The following is an 18,567-nucleotide window of genomic DNA, read 5'->3' as shown; positions in this document are numbered from 1 at the left end:
AAGAGAAAATCGCTTTTCCTTGAATTTGAAACATTTCAAGAGAATGATGCCAATTTTCTTTTCAGAGCACGCTATTATTCAGCCTATTCGCTGTTAAATATGAAATATTTAAGTTGTTGGGGAAAAAATATCTACATTAAAAGTTTCCCATAGTTTTTTTAATAACTCGATTTAGATGAACACGAAATAAGTGTAGATAAACACTTTATAACCATAAAAATATATTTTACAAATTTTAAATCAAGCTCAACATTCGTTAAAATTTGTTTTCGTAAAAGAGATTGAATTCTTCGAAATTTAATGCAAAAAAATTTCTTTTTCCGAAAAAAGCGGGCACATTTAGAATAAGAATTTAAAATTCTTGAAAAATGAGATCATTATTTTTGGTAAAGGTTCACCATTATTTGACGTATATGAGAGTTTCGTTTGCTTTTTTAAAATATTTATTATTTGATAACTTGTTTTGTGAAAAATTGTTTACTTATTTCTCCCGCCGAATTCATTTTAAATATATAATTTTTAGATAATAAGAATTATTATTTTTCTGTATATTATTTCTCACTTAAGGTTTACTAATTCAAGAAGTCATTAGTTTGAATTTGCGTAAAAAAGAATTGCATCTGAGATGTAGTCGATATCGAAATGATTTCTAATTCGCTATGATTGATAAAATTTTAATTTGTTCTTTAACAAATTCTAAATTCTGTAAGAGAATATTTTTTCAAAATTTCATTAAAAAATAAAACTTTGCTTAATAAACGAATTTATCAAAATATACCATACATTTTGAAAATTGCTTTATTCTCTTAATTTATTATTTAACTGATATTTTTCAACAATTGAAAAATAAAAGGTGGATTTTGTTTCCATATTTCAATAAAAAGGTGAATATGTATTTTATCTGAACTTCTCATGGAGTGACTGAATCTAAATAATTGTTTGAGCTGACATAAAATATAAAAGTGATGCAGCTTGAATAAAAAAAAAAAAATAAATAAAAATGATTCAAAATATTTAAAGTACCATTTCTAGCAGTTTTGCGCAATTAAGTTTTTTACCGATAAATTAGACAGTTTTTTAAAATTAAAAATAACTCATGCTGAATACAATTACAATATAACACTTTTACTTAATAATAGTCATATATAAATCAATATTCAAGGCATATTAATCATTCTGATGCAGTAGAAATGGCATTTTTTAGATATTTTTCAGCTGAATGAAAAGTAAATTTATGAACGAAAACCTATACAGTGTATAACAAAATAATAAAACCACTGTGATTTTTGTGATTTTTATTACAATTAAAACATATTTTCCAAAATTAAATTAAGTTAATGAATATGAATAAAAAACATAATATATCCATATAATTTTTCAGAGATATATTTAAATATGAATATTTTTTCTACAATTTCAGAATTTTCCCCCTGGAATATCTGTTACAAAATTTGAAGACCACCAGTTAAAACGAAATTTTTTACAAAACTAAAAAAAAGTTCATTCACCATTTTTCTGGATAGCTTCGACTCAATCTAGTTTTCAAGCTAAAATTTAGGAATTTTGCGTCTTCAATCCATGATACAGGTTGTATACAGATTCATACTGATGGTTATTGGCAAACACTTGTCTAGCTAAATAGCTCCACAAGTTTTCTGTATTTCTTTTTTTATTTTATAATCGTCGTTGCAGCCTACCCAATTTTTGGGTTTACGACTACTAACTACTATGTTCAACTCCATATCTTTGCAACTTTGATTCCAATACAGAAGACCTTCTGGATCCCCCAGAGGTATTGATTTGTTATGGGAAGAAAGAGGACTTTATGACCCGGCAGATTTAACGTGCATCAGTCACCACTTACTACACGGGGAGTCTTCGGCAGGCAGGGATCGAATTCACGATCTTTTCGACATGAGCCCAGTGCCCTACCAGCCAGGCTACCCCGGCCTAAGTTTTCTGTATGATTAACATCAGGACTACTACTTGGTCAGTTTAGGTGGTCATGTTTTTTTCATTAAACGAATTTTTAGTTAAATAGGACGCATTGACGCATTGTCTTCCTTAAATTTACAGTCTGACCCTCCTAGAAAGTAAGATATGGATCAAAAGGTATAAGGTGTTTATAAAGTAGCTGATAACAACTAGAGCCCATTTTTTCAGAGCTTCACCGATGGTCGAGTTTGCCATTATATAAAAAAGTTCCAAATCAGTCCGTGTACCGAGCTACCATCCATCTGCCAATCAAAGAAATCACGAGGTTCTGTTCGCAAATCATGCTAGTAGTAATTATTATCATCCTGGCCCTCCAAATTGAACTTCTTTTCATCGGAAAAAAATTACATTTTTCCATATAGCATCCCAAGTCATGATTTATTTTGACTTTTGCAATCTCTCTTCCTTATGATGCTTAAACAGTCTTGGTTTTCTTTTTAGTTTTGAAAGGATAACATTTGAATTGATCTCTAAGTGCGCCAGACTACTGTATGGAAGATCTTTATACTTGTTTGTTGAGTTATTTTGTGAATAGACAAGTTCTGTTTCGTTGCGAATTTGAAAATTTATCTATTTTCCCGAGCTGATAATTTATGGTTCCTACTAGATTTTTTTATATTTTCCATAAGAACCTCTTTTGGTTTAAATACGGGTGTCATAACCAGGGGGTCCGGACCCCTCCCCAATACTTGGGAAATTATGAACCATTATTTTGAGAAAATATTATCTATATCTTTTACTCTTTATCTATATCTTTTACTTTTCTTCTCTCCCTTTTTTTTTTTACCTAGTGCAACTTATTACATTATTATTAAAAGAAAATTAATTAAAAATAAAATACACAAAAAATGCATGGCATTAAAAAATAAATCAAGTGTTTATAGAACTACAAGAATTGTCACTGTTACCCTTTCCTTCAATAAGCAATAAAACACTCTTAGCTCAATTATTTTTCTCCGTGCGCTTAACTGATTAAGATTGATTTTAAAGCGTCGCTTAACTTTCAACAGACCCACGAAGAGTTATTTGATACCTCAAAAATAGCCCTCAGTTTACGTTCTGGGAAAATGTCCTTTGCATTTTGAAATAGTCTTTATCGTATTTCTGGTATCCTATGTCATCTTTTAAAAATGTCGGATATCGACTGAGTCATCACTTTGTTGGCTATGTATTCATATATTGGTTTAAACAGTCAATTATCTAGAATTTCTAGGAAAAAAGATGTATTTACCTTTTAGGAAATTGAGTAGGGAGAGACTCTTGTTGGATGATATTTTCTATTTTTGGTGATTTTGCCAAGAGACTTTCTCTGACATTCTAAATATTCTCTTACAAAGCCATCATTTAAATTAGCTATCAGCCTAGTGTTATTCTTCTATTTTAAGAAAATGCATAGTGGAGAGTTAAGAATTTTAAACATTTTGATATTACTATGAAGTATATATATATATATATATATATATTTCATCACTACCCTATCAAACTTANATGATGGAGACAGAAGTTGTTAAAGAATAAAACATTTTTTTGTCGCAATGTTGTTATCATACACTATTCTGAGGTTTCTACCTATATACTATAGAAATTTGACTAATTGATTTTTCTTTTTTGTATACTTCTATAATTTTAAAAAAATAGTATTTCTATTAAAAAGTAATTTAGTTACATGCTAGACTAGAAGGCCTAGCTCTCGATGCACTTTTTAGGCATAAATATATTTCTTCAATTAAAGTAGTTTACAAACTTACGACTCACCACAACTCAACTTTTCATAGATATTAATGTAATAAATGTATTTACAGTTTATATCGCTCTATTGATTAACATTTTGAATTACATCTTAACATTGCACAGCTACATTTGCATTAACCGAAAAAACACTCCAAACCAGTTCAAAATTATTATTTATCTACTAGTTGAATACCATTTCTTCGCACAGAGTAGGAAGTAGAAGAGTAAATAACTAATTGAACAGCTAGTATATACCGAAACAATAAAGTTAAAATAATCCCTCTTTTTTTCCTTTTTTTTATTATCATTTGTTTTCCTTTCCGATGAATTTATGTTTTTTAATTAAAGGAAACATATTTTTTTAAGAATCTCAATTGAACAAAATAAAGATTAATAATAAATACATGCTACTATAACTCAAAAAATTGGGTTGGTTGTTCAGTGATGGTTATAAAATCAAACAGGTTTTAAAGTTTTCAATTCCGTTTATCTTAATAGTCATTCTTAAGATTTTCATATAGTCTTTTTTCCCGTTCTTAAATAGTAAATTGCAGCCCCTAATTTGTATATTTTTTTAACTTAATTCTTGACAAAAAAGATGATCCTAAAATTATATATGTAAGGACGAAGACCACGGAACACTCTGCATTGTATCAAGATGTTTCCGTTTTCATAATTATGTATTGAATGTTAGTAAAAGATATTGACTTGATTGTTAAATATAATTATTTTATGTAGGATGCCATGTTTTTGTTATACAATAACACTAACATATAACATTATGACATAATGAGCTATGAGCAGCAGTTTTAGAACGCTTGATTAACTTACATTCTTCACTTCTGACTTTTCAAAGCTTTTGAAAAAATCAAATATTTCGAACTTCTAACTCAGACAATTCTTTTCCGTGAAGCATTGTGAAAGCGAATAAATTAAATTTTAATTTTATTCATAATATTACCATTTGAGCTTCCTACGATGCAAAGTTATACTTTACATACGATTTTCAAAGAAGAAATAAAAAAGCGTTTGAAAACTCAAACAATTTTGAAAAAAGAAATAAGGTGGTCTTATACTTATTTGATTTAAAAAAATCATTTGCTGTGTAAAACTGACTAAATTTTTTCTTACTTTTTTATTTATTTGATAAAATATATTATATTTCAGTTGCTTCACCATTTTAAAATTATTGATTTTATTTAGTATACCATACAAATGTGTGATATTTGGGGTTGTCTTATAATTTTGTGACGCACTGTACTACAATCACTATAGCATAACTATCTATTACCATCGTAGTATAACCATCTATTATAAAATAAATAAAAGTCTAGCAATATGAGTCAGTAGTTCTTACTACTGAAAACTACTAAGGCAATAAAAGGCAAAAAATGGCTTGTGATTAAATTTTAAATCAGAAGGAAAAAAATTATCAAATCTTTACTCAAATACCACGCCAATATATACAATCATAAAACTATAATAATAAAAATCAGTATTTGTTTATTATCTGCTACGAGATATTAGTGGAAGCAAAATGGTTTAAATATTTAAATTCTTAAAAGCAATTTTGATTATTTTGGTATAGGGTATCCAACTATGATAAAATTTTCCTTAGTTTGCAAGTGTATAAATATTTGTATTGCATCTTTAACGGATAGAAAATTAGAAATGTGGATTGGGCAACTAAATTAATAGGAAAATACATAGACGAGTTCTAGCAAAGTTTTCCAGAAGTTACGCATGTCAATAAGTAATCCAAGCTGGTTTTACATTTTATTTTCATCAACACGCATACTTTTTATTTTTTCATGAGATAAATTTAAAGGATTGGTCATGTTTCTTATGATTAAATTTTTGGTAATTACTGCTATTTATGTCAACAAAATCTGTATTGCTTCTTCATTTCACAAGATTATAAACTATGCCAAAGAAAACTATTCTATATTTGCCTAAACATAAAAGTATAAACAATGCTTAAAAGTTAGTTTAGTACTAGTCACTACTAGTTAGAAAATAATTTACTTGTGGCTTTTGCTTGCGCAAAAAGCTTTTTATTGTTATTATTATTATTATTATTTACATAAAGAATTCAAAATTTCTACCATGGTTTAATTTGAATGAACTTTGCACATTACATTTTGCACATTTTTGAATGAGTAGGCTCAGAAAATTTTAAGTACAAGATAACCAATTTTATTCCATTTTCAGTAACTAACTAAAAAATCTTTTTATTTTCCTACGGAAAAGTTTCATAACATTAAATTAAACTATATTTTATTTATAATTTAATTTCTATACATCAACATTTTAATAGCCTGTTTTTTTACTTTTATAAAGCTTTTTGGCAATTTTATGTTGTTAATTTTAGCAAAAATATAAATCAAAACAAATTAAGAAAATCGAATGAAATTTTTTTCAAATTTTATGATTTTTTTTATTTTGATAAATTGTGTCAATTGAGAAAAACTGAATTGAATAAAATATACGAAAAAGCATACAAACAAGTATGGTGTTTTATATTGTGAAGCTACTTTAACTGCATTTCAAGAATAAAATTTTATAATAAAAATATATATATTAGCTTTACAGAATTTTTGAGAATATATCAAACATTTAATGAAGCACATATATGCTCTCAAAATCATTTTTATCATTTTTATCACATTTCAATCACTTTAAACATTGAATTACAACCCAGAAGAAAGATTTTTAACATCTCTCAGTCCAGATGTCACATTTTATTTCGCTTAAGTTCTCACTAAGCAAGCGTAAAGAATTTGATGTCCGTTTGGAGATTGCGCAGAATCATACGGAGAAGGTAGAGAAATCTCTCTAATATTTAAAGTATGATCCCATACTAAAATTATCTGCGATAACAAATCTACAAACAAAATGACTTATTCTTCTATAGCTGTTTGATATTATATACATTTTTAAAAAAATTTTACTTCCTTTTTTTTTCTTTTTCACTTCTTAGCTCCTCCCATTAAGCGACCTTCAATCGTCAAAGAATCCCAAGAGTCCTCAAACGACAGTAGTCCAGTTTCCCCGACAATTGGTGCAATGGGAGTTGCCACAGATTCAAATAACAATGATGGAGGTCAGCCCAGGCCTGTCGTAAATTTACAAGAAGCGCTTTCAGATTTATCATCTGACACAGAATCGTGTGATGATGAATCTGAATCCGACATCGAGGATGAACCAAAAAATGAGCACGTGCGCATTCTTCGAAAAATGAACTCAGAAGGCATGGCGCCACAAGAAATTACTCCTCTCAAAGATCGAGCCAGGTAAAGAATTTAAAATAAAACGTCTGTTCTTGATTTTAATGTTTTTAAAAATATAAACTAAAATAATAATTGGCTTAAAAGTTATAAGAAATAAGTTTAACCACATAGTAAAAATTTTAAATTTTGAAATCGTTTATAACAAAAACAACGGAATAGTACAAATTTTTATCAATCCGATGTTTCATCACCTGTAGCTTATGTTGCTTTCATTTAAATCTTAGGGTATGTCTGGGATAGATAGCCACAGTTATTTCAAATTGAAATAAAAGTACTAAATAAAGAGATACAAAAAATATTTATGCATACTATGTTACGCATCCAGCGGCGTATGACGATATGTTTTAAACTTACACATGGGTTTTTATGCACTTTTAATCCTGGTGATGTGCCCTAACTCCTCTATAAATTTGTCACAAGGTTTATGAGACCCCTTGATATATATTACTTTCTTAAACCTGTACATTTCGACAAAAAGTAGACTAGAAATGTACTAATGTAAAAAAAAAATGTAGTTTGAAGCGATAAACTGATTGCATATTTGAAATCAGTGATACGAAAATATCTAAGATCTATTGAAAAATTTCATGCAACACAAAATAGTAATTGTTCCCCAGTGTAATATGTCTACTTATTGCATGTAGTGCACAAGAATTATTTTAAAATATAATTGTGAAATCTATTTCTCTTCAAAAAACGGTGCCTGTTTCCGCTCTTCAATAACGGAAAATTCCAAATCAGCTTGTCCATGTTTGGAAGAAGTAATCAAAAATAATTGCTAGTGCTCATTAATTGATTAACTATTTAAATAATTTATTCATTTATTAATTAATTAATTAATCATTAATTGTTTACTTAATTGATTGAATAAATGCTTAACATTTTTTGTCCTAATTCTATATATAATTTGAAAGTTTCTAGCAAGAAACATTTAATTTTTATTATAGTTCTTATCTGAAAAAAAAAACAATTACCGTAAACCGGGGCGACTCTACCCATTTTTTCAGTTTGTCAACTTTAAGGTGGTCAAACTTTTGTAAATATTAAAGAAAAAAGGCTTTTAATAGGTGTTTCGGAATCGCTATTTATCCCTCTTTAAAGCTGTGAAATCGATTTTAGAAAATATTAACAGTTACGCTGTTACTGTATATTTTTATAGAACTGCTGACAAATCTCTCGTATGGGGCGAGTCTACCCATTCTACTAAAATGAATGTTAACATTGTAAATAATCAAATTTTACTATTAAATTGTTATTTTAGTTACTATATAGGATATTTATGAAGTAAAATTCATAACTTTATTATATATTCCATTTTTTTATTCATAAAATAACACAAATTGAGTATTTGATCGATTATCACATTTTGATCACAGTTTTGTTTTTATAATCATTAACATTATAAAATAACATTTTTTTCTGATTATTGTTGATAAAAATAAATTAAAATTAATATAAATTTACAATTAAATAATTAATAAATAATAATAATTAAAGATTATTAACAAAATCGAAATTCAAACATTGGGAATCATGAAAAATCCTTTTCCCATTCTTTTGGGAGGTAATAATAATTTATAAATAATAATTTATTTAACTTGCATTAAATAAAAAAAGTTAATTTTGTAATATAAAAATTGAAAAAATAGGTAAAATAAACATATTTTATATTTACATTTATATTTAACCTATAAATTTTCTTATTAATGATAAATTTATCAATGCAGAATTAAAATAATATACTCAAATTCATTTAAAATGACTTAATTTTAATATAAACAAAGTTCTAAATTATATTATTATGCTTTATTAAAACTAAATACGAATGGGTAGACTCGCCCCGCGAATTCTGGCTTTTTGTTTACAACAGCAAAACTTACATTCTTTTTGTTTTTTTTTCATATAAAATTAATGTAATCTTAGTCTTAGATAAGTTTATCACTTAACCAAAGTGAAAATAGTAATAATAATAATATACTTACGGAGCACCAACTAAAAGTTTGCTGATTTTCAATACAAATCTCTCAAAAGACGTTTGAACAGGTCGGTTAAAAAGACACCAAATAAATAAAAACGGATCAAACTACTACAGCGCCATCTTCCTTAGAGTCTGAACTAAGTCCTCCGTCGGTAAAAAAATTTTATTTGCAATTTAAAATAGTGAAAATTAAATAAAACTAAAATGGGTAGACTCGCCCCGGTTTACGGTAAGGTAATTAATATCCTATCTCTTATTAATTTTAGCAACTTCATATAAGTTACAGCAATATTTTGTATTTTAATTCGTTATTTTTGTTGTAGCTCCTTGTCAGGTACGAGTGTATCGAGCGATTCAGCCGTCGGTACAAGTGATTACTCAGCATCAACTCGATTACAAGAACTAGAAACTGAACTTATGTAAGTAGCATTTCTAGTAATTTTTTTTCAGATCATATTTTTGGTTGAAGCATATGTAATTATGTTCGTAAAAATGTCTACTATTACTATACATTTATGTCTCAAACTACATGGTATAAATATTCCAAACTCAGCAATTTGAACGAGTTTTTGAATGGCACTTTAGATTTAAATGTAGCTTTAGATATCGAATGGCGCTTTAGATTTAAAACACAAGAAGGAAAATTCTTATGTTTTAAATCTAAAAAGCCATTCATTCATTCGTATAGGTCTACAGTTGTATAACGTTCATAGTACGGTTATAATCACATTCATAACATAATCATTACATAATCATTCATAACATATTCATAACATAGTCATTACATAAATTACTACTTAATGTAAGGAAATAGAGTTCGAAATAAAATATTAAAAATTGAATAAAAAAGTTTCCAGTTTATACTTTTTCTAATTTCTTGAGTTCCCCTTTTTAATTTATTCTTGTCTGTATCATTATTTGAAACTATAATAACATAGTAATTGAAAATATTATTGAATGGATTAGCATAATTACATTATTTTTCTATGATTTTTTTCACACTTCATCCATTTTATTCATATTTGTCTCCTGCATTATCTAAATAATGTATTATATAATAATCTAAAGACAATAAATGTATTATCAAATGATCTAAAGACAATACCAGATTGCTTGTATCATTGCTGACGAAAATTAAAAACTTTAAACTGAATCAATTTATTAAAGTTTTTAAAAATTTGATTTAATTCTTTCTGAAAGTTACTGACTGTAACAATGAAATCTTCTAATTGAGAATCAGTCTCAATCTCCTAATTGAGTCTCTTTTATTATTTGGTTCATATATTATTTAGTTACATTACTCCTTTATTATTTGTTTATATTTTGGTTCGAATTGTCTCCTTTATTATTTGGTTTAGGAAATTTTCAGTGAATTTAAATTTTCAGAAAATTTTTAAAGAATTTTACAAAATTAATATTTTTTCACTAAACCAAACAATAAAAATTAGTTTTCTCCTCCAGTGATTGGTTCAAGAACAGCAAGGCAACAAAAATCATGATAAAGTTATACCCAGGTTTGGGATAATCAAAATTTTCTAAAATGTGTATGAATACATATGTTCTTAAAGTGAATTCGCAAGTTTTAAATCAGAGTTCTTCTACAGGTGTACAAAATGTGATTTGGCAAAAGCTCTCAATCGTGAGTCTGCATATAAAAGTATCATAGAAGAGAAAATTCTTTTGGTTAATGAATTAGAAGAAAGATTAAGATCAGCAGAAAATCCAGATGGTGATGCAGTTTGGTGAGTACTCAAAATTTTCTTTGATACGCTCTCTTAATAATTGTTTATAATAATAATCTTAATTATATTTTTTAATTGTATCTTCTCTTAATAATTGTATTTTTTAGCAAAATTTACCTGTTTCAAACATTTTTTAAATATTTGTCAATAAATTTTAATTAATTTAATTCAATCACGTATAATTAAATTGCTAATAATAATTTTATTTTTACGCTCTGTAAACAAGAAATAAAAACAGTTAAATATGAATAACTGGTTTTCATTTATTATTTCCTTCTATTCATTTATTTCATTTATGTTGTGTTGAAGTCTCTGATTTAATTATTAAAAAATCATTACTATTCCATAAATGAGAATGCCCATGTGGTGCATTCGGTTAAATCCGGAAATAGACAAAACTCAATAAAAGAATCAATGTTCCATCCGGTTCTTGGATCCAATGTTTAATGCTTCAATCAGTTTTCTGTAAAAGGTCATCCACTGTTGCTTTTATGAAGGATATATCTGATCAAGTAATTATTTTGTGCTTGATTGTTACCCTGAAAAGAAGAATAGGGATTTAACTTTTACACTAAAAATAAAAAACATGAACCAAACTACCAGAAAATGGTACAACTTTCCATGTTTTAGGCACTATGGGAACACCTAAAGTCTCGGTAATTTTTTCCAAAGCGCTTTGGAAATGGTTTGAGGAGAATTAAAGGTAAAATATGGTTTTATAATATGTGATAAAGTTTGATAAATGTTGTAAAATTCGTTAATTTTTATCGCGATAATTCAGAGTATGACATAAAAATTATTATTCGGTAAAATTTACTCTTCAGTTTTACTAAATGTATGGTAATAAGAACAAGAATTTTGTAAACAAGAATTTTCGATAAACTGTTACCATATGAATGGTAAAATTATCAATGAATGGTTTAAATATCACATATTTTGTTTCTTTTTGCCATAATACTGTAAGGTAATACAGTATGGTAATATTTTGTCATAATACTTAATGTGTAATATTTTTACATAAGGGAACAACAGCTCTGTTATTTACCAAGTTTTCTTTCATTATTTTTCGTTTGTAAATGAAAGCAATTAATATAACTTTTCATTAGGAAATCTCCAGTCCATAAAGGAAGCAGTGGAAATTTTCAAGAAAAATGCCGTATCTTGCAAAACCACAATCGATTTTTGAATGAAGAAGTGTTAAAATTAGCCAAAATGATGCAACAAGAGAAAAAAAACACAGAACATAAAAACCAGCAAGTATTTTCTTCTTGTACTAGTAAATTCATTTTTACTGTAAGGACAATTCTACAAATGTTCAATGAAGGGTTGTATAAATAATACATAATCATATTTTGGGGGAATATTTGACCCCCCTTCTAACATTGATTGAAAAATTAAGCAAATTGATACCACCTCCTCCCGAATGCTGACTTGAATTTTGTGAAAAGTATTTTATTTTTATTTATTTATTTTTACTACCAATAAAAGAAATAAAAAAATATGACTTTAGAATAAAACTTTAAATTTGTTTTTTGAAAAATCAAGCAAATTGGTCGCAATTATGTAATTTTATTATTAAATATTTGCAGAAAGGGAATCAAGTAAATGTTGAAATACCTTAACCAATCATGTTCATGATTTTATTTTGAATGGGACGCACTCTAACGATGGAGTGGAACTCGATAAAAATTTATCTACTCTGTAAAAAATTTCAGATTAAATGACCATATAAAGTACCGGCACTTTGGATGCATCATCCGTAAAATCCATTTCTACCTTAAAATATTATACGGTGGTTTTTACAGTAATATTTATTTAATTAGAGAGAGCCGGTTATTTTATGGTAATTATTACTGTGAAAATTAAGGATTATCAGATTTTTCTCTCCATAACACGTTCTGGTAAAAATGCATTTTACGATTTAAAAAAAAAGTACCCGCACTCTGAATGCCGGTACTTTTTACAGTAATTTCATCCAGGATTGCTTACAGTATAAACATACTTAGAAGATGAGACATTCTTATTTGAAGATGCTTAATGTATTTTCCCATACTATTTTTGTTCGGTAAACATACATCACTTTAAATTTACTATATTGCGTCATGGTAAAAAGGAAAAGAGTATCAACCTTACACCCTAAGTTTCAAAATTTTAATATAGTCCACAAAAAATTCGAAGCTGGAATGATAGAAGCAAATATTGAGTAAAGATCAACTAAGAAAAAAATTAAAGGGACAGTAAGCTGTAAAAAATTACGTTCTCCGGATCAAATTACGGTAAAATGTACTGACACTCAGAGTGCCGGTACTTTTTTCACAAAATCCATTTTTGCCGGAGCATGCTACAGAAAAAAAAATTTGATATACTGTAATTTTTACAGTAATAATTACTGTAGAATCACCGTTCACTCTAATAAAATAAATATTATTGTAAAATTTACTGTATAACATTTTACAGTAAAAATGGATTTTAATGATGATACAGCCAAAGCGCATCATACTTTATACCGCAGTGCGATCCAAAAATTTTTACAGTGTATCCCATAACTTTTATCCACGATTTTAAAATCTGTTCAATAACTTGCAAGTGAATTTTTTTCTATTAGTTTTTTATTAATAAAATTAAGAACAAAAATAAACACAATGATTTAAAATCAGGTGCAAAAGTTGGTCTTATTTTTTTTCCATTTTCATATCAAATCATTAATAGATATGAATTAAATGATCATATGCGACTTCTTAAGACATCTTTATATTTGCTTTTTCTCCCAAAAGTTTAGTTTTTACCTTGTTACTCAAAGACAGATTTCTATATTAAGGAGATTAAGGAGAAATTTCTGCTCACTCGGATGAAAAATATGACCTCAACTCAAAGAAGTTTGGGAACCACTAAACTATAGCAACTCCAACCTGCTAATATTTTACTTCAACTCAAATAAGTTTGGGAACCACTAAACTATAGCAACTCCTACCTGCTAATATTTTACCTCAACTCAAAGAAGTTTGGGAACCATTAAACTATAGCAACTCCTACCTGCTAATATTTTACATGAAAATTAAAATTTTCTTTTTTTAACAGATTGGTGCGACATATAGAACAAGAAGTTGATCAATTAAAGAGAGATTATGTATTTCTAATGCAGTCCTCTCTCCGAATCAACAACACTGATGGACCTGAAACAATGGATGTCTATCTATATGGAGGAAACAGGGTAAAAAAACGTAATATTTTCTTAGTAGTTGAAACAATTGTAAAAATTGAATAGTAAAATCATCTCCAAACATATTATAGTTAGTTGTGCATGAATATTTTGAAATTGCATGTTTTATTTAATAAATAGTTTTCAACACTGTTATCAGATTCTTTTTTTAAAATGCCGTATATTTATATTAAATACTAAAGTTTATGTATACTAGATATTAATTAATGCGAAAAATTAAAATTAGATTAGGATTATATGACACTGTAGTACCACTGATATTTGTTAAATAGCTAAATAATCGTTAATGAGTGTTAAATAGCTCAAATAAATTTTGAAGCAATACCTTTATTGATTGCAAATGTTCTAAATTAAACATAAATAAAAACTTTTTAATTATGAACTTTTTAATGAAACTTTTTAATTGTTTAATGATGATGCTACAAACTTATTCTCGTTATTTCAATTAAATTAATTCAGTACTTATCAGTAAAAAGAGAGATAAATATCAAACTAACAACGAACTCATAATTTCAGTTTACTGAAAAATTGCATGACAAAACCATGTGTGTACTGATAGAGCCCAAATTCATAATAAAGTTTTAAATTAAACATTTTGCACTTTTTAAAAATTTATAGGTATTACCTCAATCTTTCTAACTTTAAAAAAGGTTCGTGCCAGGTAACAGACATAATGTGACAAATTTTTGTCTTGGACGTAGTCAAATTAAACTTGGTTTAATACAATTGTTTTGAATTCCCATAGACGAATTCCACAACCCCATAAATATATGGTGCTACATACACGGAGGGAAAAAGTATGGTCGAAGCAACCAGAATATGGTAAAATTTACTGTGTTCCTATCTCTCTGGTTACACCAAAATTCTTAGCAATTTTTACGGAAGCATTTTGGTTCATGATTTTAGCAAAATAAATTATAAAATATAATTTTATAATATGCGATAAAATTCGGTAAATGGGGTAAAAAATCTTTGATTTTGTTATGGTACCTAAGAGAATGGCATAAAAACGATTTATTCGGCTAAATTTACTTTTCATTTTTGTATTTTTCACTAAGTGTATGGTAATAAGAACTACAATTTTGAAAACTAAAATTTCTGGTAAAACGTTACCATATGAAAGGAAAAATTACCAAATGAATGGCTTAAATACCATATATTTTGGTTTTAATAACCAGAATTTTTTTTCTCTTAAACCAGAAATGTCATTACCATGCAGATTGGTAATTTGCCAGAATTTTTTTCTCCGTGTATTGGATTATAACAGGAAAAACATTAAAGCTACTAACAGACGAAAATGACCCTGCTTGTGCTTTATCACAAGTAAAAGTTTTGTGTTTTTAAATACTTTTTATTTAGTTATACACCTTTAATCAAACAAATATCTGTCTTAAGTTTCGTTACTGAATGCACGCCATTATTTCCTTAAAAAATTAAATATATTATTTTCAAGAAATATTGTTTGAAAATGAAATTTTTTTTTAAAAAAAACGGGTCCAGTTGTTATTAACTATGAATGCCAAATGTTGTTAGTTTGTTGCGTCTCTTGATTCCTATGATGTGAGTAAATCATAACATTTACGTTTTACGCCCTATAGATCTGTTGCCATTAAATTTAATGTTAAATTAAATCCCGTCTCTTTCGTCATTAAATTGAATCTAGATTATTAAAATGATAGCTAATTAAAAAAACAAAAATATTTCTAATTTTAACTTATACTTTTGGAAAACTAATTTAAAAAACTGCGAATTTTTTAGTGTTAACAATTTTAACATACTTTTAGGTATTTTCAATCTATATTTCTAAATAAAATTTATAGATTCTAACTAACTCTCATCTAATTCTTTTTCTCTGCATATTTTGATGATCTAAGCGAATCAATATGTAAGCAAGGTCTAAACTAGTCTGTAATTAACTAGTCTGGCACTAAAATCTGGGGACTTTTATAACCTAAAACTAAAATAGCGGTAATAATAATTACAAAATAAAAAGAACAATTATATTAAAACATTTTATAATAAAAATTCACCGTGAAAAAAGCGTCTAGAATTTAACATGATTCAATTTCTTCCCGTCTTTATAACTATTTAAAAATCTCGATTATCATGAGTAAAACCAAATACATTTTACACGGGTGATTTCTTCAAAACAAATCTTAAAATAGTGTTTCTTAGCGACGAATACTGCTCTAGAGTGTTCGATAACAGCAATCTCAGGATAAAATAAATTACTAGCCAAAATAAATTACTAGCAGTTTAATTTCACTCAATACTCCATATTGTTATATATTTAAAAATTCTATATACTTTAAATGGTTTTCTATAAGAGCAGAAGTGTCCTTTTGTGAAGGGAAAAAAACATATTTTTAGCGTTTATTTTCATTAAATAAATAATAATACGATTCTACATAAGGAGCTACGTAAAATACGTAAATTGCCTGCGTGTTTTATGCATTTTGATCACATACAAAACCAAAAATACTTTTGTATAATTCTAATAATTATGTGGAGATCTGGTAAAAATATATCTAAATTTTTTGGTTTTTAACATTTATGTTTTACAGGTATCATACTGAGCAAAATTTCCAATATTTTTTTAATAACTTAGCAAGAAATACGTTGGGTTCAACTTCAAAAATTATTTATTTACATTTATTTGGAATATCAGCTGTGTTATTTGCAGTTTGAGTGGTTAAAGTTTAAAATCTACAAATGAAATTCTTGATTCCCAAAACTTGACTATACACTTTTTTTGGAAATAATCTGGTTCACTTTTTTCAGAAATACAAATTAAAAGAACTGGTTTTGTAATTAAGTGCACCTTTTTTGTAAAAAAATAATTCCAAGTTCTTTATCATTCAACTCATTGGAAATGAATTAAAAACATTCATAATTCTTTATCTGATGTTCTGTCTGATAAATTATTAGCTTAACTTAAAGAAAATGTTTTGAAATTTTTATTCAAATCTAGATACATGATAAAATTTTACGTTTGAATGAAAGCTTTGAAAATATTAAAACTTTTAGGAAAAATTCAGACTCTGTAAAATGCTCCAAAATTGCTAATCTATTAGATAAATGTTAAGTTATCTTGGGATAAAGAAAAAGTTAAATTTGAAATAAAACTTCATGAACACGGTTGAGCTATTCACAGCGCAAATTGATTAATTAATCGATACATTTATGCATAAAAGCACTTGGTTTAGTCACAGCTTTTTATATTTTTTATATATTTTCCAAACAATTAGTATTAACATTTCTAAACGACAAAATTTTTACTAAGAAATTATAAACTATTTTAAAAATTAATTTACATTAATTCCATCTCATTATCCACTATTTGTTTTATGAAGTTAATTTATTTTAAAAATGAACGATACAATCATATTACTAAATGTGATGCAGAGTTTCTTCTTTCATTATTCAAAACATCAGGAAAAAATTCAGGTAATTACAGTTTAAAAACTTCAGTATTATTTTTCGGAATTCATTATATTAATATTATGTGTAATCTAAAGTGGGAAAAAAGCGTTATTAAATGCAAATTAACGCTGTCGGTGAAAAATATTTAAAGCATACTTATAAGCTTTAACTTTTAGCACTCTTTTATAGTTCATTCAATGTCTCATATTAGCCCTGAAACTGTTAATCTAAATCTTCAGAATAATTCCAATCATTGTTTCAGATTAGTCTCCTAACCTCAATAATCTCTCATTCAGACAATGTTAAACATATTCTAAATTATAAGGAATAAAATCTCTTCCTTTTATTTAAATTAAACGAATACAATTTATCACTTAAGTGTTGCACAACAGGAGTTCTGAAATGTAATAGAAATTTTTTTTTCATTAAGAAAGTTAGGATAATTAACTTAGTAAAATTAAATACTCTATATAATTTTAATTGCCTTCATAATGAGAGCAAGTGTTTTCTACAAAGTAATCACTGTCCCAGTTTCATAATTACACTAGACCAATAGGAATTTGAACACTTGTAATAGAAATGAAAAACAAAACTTATTCATATTCAATATTTCAATAGTTAGAAGAGTCTCAAAGGCGCAATTTCAATCTTCCGGTCCATGCTTTTTACAAATCATTGTATGACGACTAGTGACATTTTCTTCCAATCGGCGTGGAGAAATTATGTAAATTCCTTCACCGATTTCGAACAATTCGTACATCCCTTAATTCGGCAATCCAACTCATCCCCAGAGGTTCTTGATTTGGTTCTAGATCTAAGCAGAATAGTCTAGTCGGTTAATCCATGGTCAGGATACCAATCTATGCTAGATCTCGCAACAAGACAGCCAGCGTTTTCTTCTTGGAAGTAACCAGGTTCTATCCCGTATAACTGCCACAACGTAGGAAGCATACTATCATCATAAATGATACGGTTGATGTCGGCCTTGAGCTTACCATAAATTTTGAACCATGAATCCCACTTCATACCAAGAAAAACAGCTCAAAACTATTATTCCACATCCGCCAATATTAATAAGCGTACAAAGCTTATTGTTGGATACTATACAAATCTCGAGTGTATATTCAACACTTCTAAGATTAATACCAATTTTTTGAGGTTCATATTTGTGCTGATTAACTAATTGTA

The 18,567-nt window shown here is 27.3% G+C and overlaps 1 protein-coding gene across 10 annotated transcripts in view; it reads left to right on the top strand.

Annotated features, from left to right (window-relative positions):
* Window positions 1–18,567, top strand: part of LOC107451019 (uncharacterized) — a 222,115-nt gene that overhangs the window by 119,621 nt on the left and 83,927 nt on the right. For all 10 annotated transcript variants that reach the window (XM_071187637.1, XM_071187638.1, XM_016066980.3 and 7 more), the window contains 5 exons: window positions 6,707–7,019; window positions 9,318–9,413; window positions 10,599–10,736; window positions 11,843–11,989; window positions 13,815–13,947. In XM_071187637.1, the coding sequence (XP_071043738.1) occupies window positions 6,707–7,019; window positions 9,318–9,413; window positions 10,599–10,736; window positions 11,843–11,989; window positions 13,815–13,947 (827 nt within the window). The remainder of the gene's footprint in view (window positions 1–6,706; window positions 7,020–9,317; window positions 9,414–10,598; window positions 10,737–11,842; window positions 11,990–13,814; window positions 13,948–18,567) is intronic.

This window comes from Parasteatoda tepidariorum, chromosome X1 (genome assembly GCF_043381705.1).
Source record: "Parasteatoda tepidariorum isolate YZ-2023 chromosome X1, CAS_Ptep_4.0, whole genome shotgun sequence".
NCBI lineage: Eukaryota > Metazoa > Arthropoda > Arachnida > Araneae > Theridiidae > Parasteatoda > Parasteatoda tepidariorum.
The sequence above is the reverse complement of the archived record's forward strand: the minus strand, read 5'-3'. Positions and strand labels throughout refer to the sequence as shown.